We start from the raw sequence: 9,022 nt of genomic DNA, 5'->3' as shown, positions 1-9,022 counted from the left end.
AAAATTCTGTAACTCCTCCAATGATGGTTGATTGTTCCATCCTTGAATGGACATGATAAATGGAGAATACTCCTTTTTCAAACCCCTGATGATGTATCTCCTTCCCCTTGCCTCATTGATTTTCTCACTCGGATCTAGCTCAAAATTTTCTGCACAAAGATTTTCAATATTTAAGTATTCAGTAATTGTAAGATTACCTTACACTGTGGATGCAAGTTCATCTTCCAGCAACTACAATTGAGCAACATTTTTCTTGAAGAAGAGTTTTTCCAGCGTCTCCCATACATCCTTCGATGTGTCAAGATCTCTAATGTGATCAATTAATTCCTTGTTAACAATCGTTCTCAAAACAAACAACGCCTTCCAACATTTTACCTTCCCTTTTTGTCGGGCCTCCGTTGTGTCTAGTGTATCTGGTGGCATTTCCGTATCATTTCCTACCACGAGATCCCATAAATCTGGCCCCTGGAGAAAAGCTTCCATGCATAGTCGCCAATACTTGTAGTTTGATCCTACAAGTTTCTCAACACCAAACTGCATATTTGATCTGTTTCCTCCAGTTTGCAAGTCCATGAAAACCAGTTCAGTCTACCTTGAATTCTTAGAGCCAAGAATTGAAAAAGAGAAAAAGTCCAGATCAAAGTCCAAGCTCCAGATACCATAAAACAAATAAATGAATATTTGAAATATGAAAAATAGGCTACCAGAACCCAATCTATGTTTTATTGTGTACTGAAATGAGGAATACAAAAATAGAGTGCTGGTTTTATACATGACTAGTGATGCTGAAATTAGGGAAACAAACACCTAGACTTTGGCTAAATTTAAAATGATGACAGATAATTCTCCTAATATGTTGTAACAACAACTTATTTTAATTGCATAAATCAAGGGATACTAACAAGATTAAAGATTGATCATAAACACATGTATTCCTTGATTTCCACATTCAATTCTCATTTTTGATGCAGAAGCTAATACTAGCTACTTCACAAACTTGCATCACGTCTAGCTTAGAATTTTATCCAAAAATATGCTATAAAACAAATAAGAGGATGAAAAACAACTGAAAGTGCACATTTTGAGCGAAAGGTTATTATTTTGATATATAAATACATATAGATATATTTGTTACCCTTAGTTTGTTATCCCAGCCAACCATTTTGGAATCACAATTCATAACCTTTGTTTTACACTTACTGAAAATTACAGCCTTCGATCATTTATGATTACTCATCAACAAGTTCAATGAGTTACACACATGCATGATCACGATTTGTTAGCACTATTGATTAATTTCATGTATTTCTCTACGATCATTTCTGGAGAAATGTCAGTGAAATAACCTTGTTCTATGTCCAGTCCCTCTTGTGCGGCCAGCATCTCAACCCTATTTTGAACCCTATCCGCTCCAACCTGCTTGGAGTCCAAAAGCATGCAGGCTATCTCAGTTGAGTCCTCATGGACAAGCGCAATCGTTTGCACAGTGGGGAGGCCACCGCCACGAGCACTCACCTTCCTTGCAATCCTTCTTGCTACTGACACATCAGTGCACAAAATTGGAACGTTGTAGAGTGTGACCCAAGGGCGTGCACCAATCATTGTGATGCCTTTAGCTCTTGAAACGACGTTAGGCCCTTCATCTGGGCTTAGAGGAAGCGTTTCGGGCATTGCCCACCCGGCCCATTGGCTGCCCCTAGAATTTGGCCTGTAATATCCAAGCTCTCGCCTTATGGCGTCAAGTTCCTTCCCTGTTGGGTGGGCTGCAGCGTACAGAAACACTGGCACTGCATTCACAAGTATAAAGATAAGATGTATAGTATGTGTATTTAACTATTTACACAACAAAAAGTTACATAAAAATGAACGAATTTCTCTTGGATCGCCTTACATCAGGGGATCACTCTTATTTATTGAATATCATTAGATCCAACGTCAAAGGCCCAATTGTCATGTTCTGTCAAACTATTCGGTTGATGGTCCTAATATGAATTGAATTTTTGGCCTAATTAAATATTGACTAAATGATATATTTAGTCTCTTTTTTTTTTCATTTGATCGTTTATCTTTTATAAAGTTCAATTTAATCTTTATCTTATTTTTTTTATTTAATTTAATTTTTCATTTTTTTTTTAATTTAGTTCTTCAACTTATTCATGATTGATTTCATTAATAATTTAAAATCAACCTTTTTGGTTCAATTGAGAATCCTTCCCCTCCACTTAATTTTATTTTAAAAAAAATCATTCTCAATTGATTAATTGTGTCAATCTTAAATAGATTGAAGAATTAAATTAAACAAAAAATAAATAAAAAAAATGGTCAAAATAAATTTCTAAAAAGATAAAAAATTAAACTGAATAAAAAAATAAAAGATTAAATTAAATTTTTTAAAACATAAAAAAACCACATAGGTTATTTGGCCTTAAATATTTTGAGCAAGAATTTATCTTTAATCATAATATTTTGAGCTAAAGGGAGTAAGGGACAAGTAATTAACACGCATTCTTTGATCATGTAACTTATACTTTCATTCACTAGTACCAATTAACAAGTGAACCACTAGGATGAGTTAGTTTAATGGTATGGATTTTGAATAGTATGCATGAAATCATAAATTCAAACTTTAGTGAGAGAAAAAAAAAATAGAAGTAACAAGCATTCTTTGATCATGTAACTTATACTTTCATGCACCAATTAATGAACTTACCACTGAATCGGTTGCCAATGTCTGCTGCCACTGCTTTGGCGAGCCACGCTGCCTCGTCGAGCGACGCATGACCAAGTGGATGGAAAACAATGTCGTCCACTGCGCCCAAGCGAGGGTGAGCACCTTCATGGAATTCAAGGTTGACGGCATTGAATGTAGCCTCAGCCATGGCTATGACAGTTTGATGCAAGGGGCTGTATATGGGATTTCCTGTGCAGTCATGCAAAACATACGACACAAGGTCGTACCTTGCCCTGTTATAAGCTCGATCATGAAACATGTTCACAATCACAGTTTCTGGGTTTGACCTTGCAGCTCGTTCTATTGCATTGAGAGTGGCATTGTTGCGTGATTCAGAGACAAAGAACTTGCAGCACAATAAGATAGATTGGTCTACGGTTTTCTTTTGCTCCTAGGTAAGTTTTGATGAGAGTCAAAAGTTGACACATTTAAGCAGTTTTATTGAAAGAAAATATAACAACACCATTGCAGAAAAAACTAAAAACTAAAAGAAATGAATCATTATTATAAGTAGGGGAAAATATGCACGAAGTGCTTAACTGCATTTCCATGTTTTTTTTAATAAAAAAGAAGAATAATATAAGATAGCAGGTGATTTCAGGTTTATAAAGATAAAATAATAATCTATAGTTTCTAATCTAAATATTCAAATGAAATTGACAGTTACATTCTAAATTTTTGAATAAAAGTATTTTTTTGTCAAAAATTATTTTATCATATATATACATATATATATATATATATATATATATATATATATATATATATATATTATAAAATTGTTAGTTTCTTTAATACTGAAAATTACCCTGAAATTAAAATAATCAAAGACAAAGAAGTAGTTTTTATCTAATTTTTTTTAAAACGTATTACACTCATCTCCCTGTGTTTAAGGTTTATTACATTTACAATTGCTCCATTAAAATGCATATTTTTTGCCTTCCTTGAACCATTACTAACAATGTTAAATTTCAAATGAAATGTCCAAAACACTCTCATCACTTAGAAACTCTCACGTTGTTCTCTTTCAAACCCACCTTCAAGCCTACAATGAAATGGTGCTACCTCCTCTCCTCTGTCGCACACACTGGCAATACCATCATCGAACTTGCCTCTACCACCTCCCCAATCATCAAACGACACAACCTCCCTCTCCTCCACCACCACCTAAACACGCTTCATAGTCTCCAAAACCTTTTCTTTGTCTCGTACAATGAGGTTCAACATAGATCTGCAAGGTGGCACACCATCGTTAGCGACCTGTCACATAGCCACCAAAATCTAGTGAACTCATTGCACACGCACCAAACCTCAACAACTTCGTCGCATATGCACCAAACCTCGGATAACTCCGTCGTGCACCCACCAAACCTCGACAATTCCATCGCGCACCCACCAAACCCTGACAAGCCTGAGGCATACCTACCATATCCCGACGAGCCCATGGCACATGCACCAAACCCCAGTTTATGAATCGTTGTTGGATGTGCGAATTGGGTTTGATTCGGTTGGTGGGGACTATGGCAAGTTGCATGGATCCCTGTGGTGGATGTTTGTTTGTTGATTGTTGAGGTATATTGAACTCAGATCCATGGTGTTGGGATCCCTGTGGTTGTGGTGGAGATGGATAAGTTTGGGCTTGAAATGGTAGCAATGGAGATATATGTCCAAAGATTTTCAATTCTGAGTTTAAAAGCATGATCTAGAAACATGTGTTTTTTCACTTCGCTTTTTTATTGTGTTATTGTTCATGTGGTTGGTGATCTGAGTTGTCTTGATGATTTGGGTTGTGTTTATTATGTGCATTGAAACTGTGTTTTGAATCTATTTTAAGGTGTTCTTGATGTTCTTGAATTTGTTGAAACTGAGAAAATCAAAGTGTCTTCATGAAGAAGATAAGGGCATTTTGGACCCAAAAATTCATTAAAATGCATGTGCCTAACACTACAAAAAAAGCATTTTTGTGACGGCAATAATCTGTCGGTAACACTAAAAATCCGTCGCTAATTGGATGTTTCCGATAGATTTCCGACGGACACAAATCCGTTAGAAAAATGGTCGTCAGAAATATTAATCGACAGATTTTTGTAGTCTGTCGAAAATTTCCGACACAATTAAAACACCTTTTGCTAAGCTGTCTGGATGTGATCCATTAGTATATGCTGATAAAAATTGGCCTTCAAGTGCAAGGAATCTAGCACTCTGTTGTGCAAGCTTGGAGGATCAATATACAGGAACATCTTCCTTGTATTTAAGCAAATAATTTTTTAATTAAAGATCTTTGAATGTTGTTAGAAATTATCACTATGAGTGTAAGTTTTTGGTACCTATCAATTCATTAGTCTTCAAGTTAGAAATTTATTGATTTCCACCCCTTGCAAACTCAACATTTGTTATAAAAAGTTTAAAATTTAGAGAGAAAGCGTTTGTTTTTATTTATTATTAAATTTGCTTCACAACCCTTTGCAAACTCAGTAGGTTGCAAACCAAAATGCAGTGATATAGTGCCATCCAACAACAACAACATCCCGTAAAGTTCAAAAAGCTAGGCACAACCGTTCAACTTTCAAACTCAAAACCACAACATGAACAGAAAAACGTGAAACATAACAAAATGGTTTGCACTAATAGTAGGAAGCAACTAAGAAAATAGTAAACTAAAAAGTGTTTTATTAAGCAAACTTGAAGTTGAGCACACTAAGATGAGAAAGAAACTTGAGCCAGCACCCACTCCAACCCCCACGGCGAGGAGCTCAAACTCGAATCCTCGGCACTGAGTTCCCATTTACAAACCAAAATGCAGTGATATAGTGCCATCCAACAACAACAAATGGTGAGCATTTACAATTGTGAGGTGAGAAGCAGTGAGAGAGAGGGATGGGCTGACAGTGGAGGCTTTTTATTCGGGGGTTAGGGTTCCCTTATCAAATCGCAAATGAGAGTGAGAGAGGGCTACGATTGCAGACTTTTTATTGGGTAATTTTTAATTCCGACAGATTTGATTCCTTCAGTAAAATTCGTCAAAAATTTATACTTTCCGACATAATGCAATCCTTCAAAAATATCCGTGGAAAAATACAATATTTTCGACGGAATAAATTCCATGGGAAATATTCTGTCAGAAATATCTATTTTTTTTTAGTGTAACACATAATGTCTTAGAGTTAATTGAACAGACACTCAAGGAATATCTACGCAACGAATTGCAACAATGGGGGGGGGGGGGGGGTTAGCGTAGGCTCCAACAATGAGTAGGTTTGTAATAACTCTTAAAACACATGGGACAAGTGTAATTTACTCTTTTTTTTCAATTATTAATTTTCATGTTACGCAACCTAGTTAGATATATTCAGAGGGAGAGAACTCTAATTGAGTCACGATATAAAAAAATAATATTGAATAACTTATTAGATAAAAATCACATTTCTATTTTTAATGAGGTGATAATTTCTAATTTAATATATCCAACACCTCACATTTCAGTTAGTGTAGACTTAGAATTTTTTATTTTATTTTATTGAGTTCACCTAAACTTTTCCACATCAAAATCATATATTTTATTAACCGGACTATCGGAGAACTATACATATGACTGTACTATATGACCGACAACCCCTTTAATATTCTATGTTAGAAAAATTATTGTAACAAAATAAATATATAATTTTATTATAATAAATATTTAATTAGTTTCCAAAAATATATATTTTAATATATATTTCCATATTTTACATATTAATTGTATGAATGTATATTTTAAATTATTGTAAATGATTATTTAATTATTAACTTTTATTATTTGCGGATTTTATCCAGATAATAACAAATATGAACATTTTTGTCGTTGCTAAAGAGAAAGCACACGCTCCACGTTAATGCTTGGCTTCTTTTGATCATGGCCACGTCGCTTGGGAAAGAGATTGATGATCAATGGTTTTAACTTACTATATTTCTAGGAAAATGATTTGTATATATCAATGTGGGAATACGGTGTTTGTTTTCCCAGTTTTAGAAAATGGATCATTTTAATTCAATTTTTAATTTTACATTTTTCAATTGAATCTTACTTTTTTAACAAATTCATTATGGCATTATTAATAAAAAAATTAATTAATTAAAATATAAGAAGAAAGTAATAAATAAAACCAAAATTAAGAATACGATCAAAATTGCAAATCAAGCGAAGCGAAAAAATTAAAATTATATTTTAACCTTTCTTTTATTATAGTTATAAATTATAGAATACTGATAACCGATGTATCCATTTAGCATTATATTCTTCAGCTGAAGCAAGAACACTAGAAGATAACCACAATTTGCCAAAAAGAAAAAAGAAGATAACCAAAACCACTAGCTGTTATCTCCCCACCCCAGCCCCCTTTCCGTTTCCTCGTTCCCTTCATTCCTCTATGGCAATATATTTTACAATAACATAGAAGTAATTGATAGATATATGTTGAGTAGTCACAGAATAAAATAACCCAATGATCGAGCAAGGAGACTATACTTAGATTTTATATAGTATACATGCAAAATCTGTTAATCTTAATGAAATTTTATTAACTTATATATATATATATATATATATATATATATATATATATAAATAATAATTGAGGTCTAATCATCATCATAACAATCATATAAGAAAAAGAACATAAGGAAATTAAAGAGATTTTCTGACCTTGTTAGCAGTGCAATTGAAATTCATGGCGAGATCGATCCTCCGCACCAACTGCAATCTGTGTTCACGAGGTGTGATAATAATCTAACTTAAAATGGGGGAACTGCTGATCATGTACCAGTCGTCGCAGCAGGAGAAATAAATATAAGAACCACACGTCATTTTCATTGGTAAATATATAATAATATCAACGCATGCGAGCTTGCCAATGCTTACACGTGATACCATCTCCCACCATTATCATTATTATATCATATATATTGAAGGAGACAAACAAAGACAATGTTTATGTAAACAATTATTTTCATGTCAATTTTAAGTGTTTATTCGCTGGAACTTTTAACTTTTATATCAAACATGTTTTTTCTGGAAAAAGTTAAAAATTAAGTGCTTTAGTTTTTATAAAAAAGAAAAAGTAATTAAAAAATGGGTGAATATATATATATATATATATATATATATATATATATATATATATATATATATATATATATATTCTTCTTCACTTTCTTTGGGTTATGTATAAGCTAAAAAAAATAAAAAGGTAAAATTTATTTTTAAAGTTTTAGTTTAATATTAAATTTTACAAAATTTTGAATTAAACACATGTTTTTAATATCTTTAAAATAAATCATTATGTCTATTTTAATTTAATAAATTTTGAAAATATTAAGAAATTTATTAAAAAAATCTTATGAAACCATAGAGCATAAATGATTATATTATAGTCTCCAAGTGTGAATCACATGATATGACTAATAAAAATGAATGATATATTTAATGTTAATAATAGATTAACGCAATATACTAAGGTTTTCAAATGAATGATATATACATCTATGATTTAACAAAAAATACTTAAATAATCACTTTTCGATGAGACTATCATTAGTATAAAGAACACATTTGACATCAATTCTAAAAGGTATAACACATCAGCTTGCTCTAGAATCGATATAATATAATGCAATGTTAATGTAGAGAGCATTTTACATCATTTTAAGAACTATTGTAGAATTTGTAATTTCTATATCGGTTCATCCGCAACCCATTATAGAAAGTGACACATTATACATGTTTTAAGTCATTTCCTACAATAATTCTTGATAAAAATTGATGTAGATAGTTTCACTTCCTACATCAGTTATGATAATAACTGATCATAACTGATGTAAGTGGTGGATCTAGAACTCAGGGTCAGTGGGGGCAATCTATTTAGAAAAATAAATCTAATAGAAATTATCATATATATGACGATAAAGACAAGGTTAAAATCATAGATTTCAATATATAATGCAAATGAAATAAATCACACACCTTACAATTGTTCTCTACATGATTTCATATTTTGAAATTGTTGAATGATCAGCTTATTGTCAACATTATTGATGAACACATATCTTTCAATATAAATGACTAGACAATCATTCACCCATGCATCTCACATTCGATTACACAACCTATATATTCTTCATAGTTCATAGCAGAAAAGGCAATATCAATGATGTAAGTCAAAAGTTGATTATCAAGCATCACTAGATCAATTGATGAAAAATCATATGGGTAAAACCTTGCAACTTCAAGTTGTCTTTCCTTATCAAAAGTAG

At 32.4% G+C, this 9,022-nt stretch overlaps 1 protein-coding gene across 1 annotated transcript; it reads right to left on the bottom strand.

Annotated features, from left to right (window-relative positions):
- Positions 1-934: 934 nt before the first annotated feature.
- LOC100784302 (formimidoyltransferase-cyclodeaminase-like) lies at positions 935-7,648 on the bottom strand. Its single transcript, NM_001255653.3, has 3 exons — positions 7,416-7,648; positions 2,711-3,122; positions 935-1,787 (listed from the first exon to the last, which is right to left on the bottom strand). Exons 1-3 carry the CDS (start codon positions 7,440-7,442, stop codon positions 1,270-1,272), a joined length of 957 nt encoding a protein of 318 aa, NP_001242582.1. The 5' UTR covers positions 7,443-7,648; the 3' UTR covers positions 935-1,269.
- Positions 7,649-9,022: the final 1,374 nt, after the last annotated feature.

The sequence above is a fragment of the Glycine max genome, chromosome 1, assembly GCF_000004515.6.
Source record: "Glycine max cultivar Williams 82 chromosome 1, Glycine_max_v4.0, whole genome shotgun sequence".
Taxonomy (NCBI): Eukaryota; Viridiplantae; Streptophyta; class Magnoliopsida; order Fabales; family Fabaceae; genus Glycine; species Glycine max.
The sequence above is the reverse complement of the archived record's forward strand: the minus strand, read 5'-3'. Positions and strand labels throughout refer to the sequence as shown.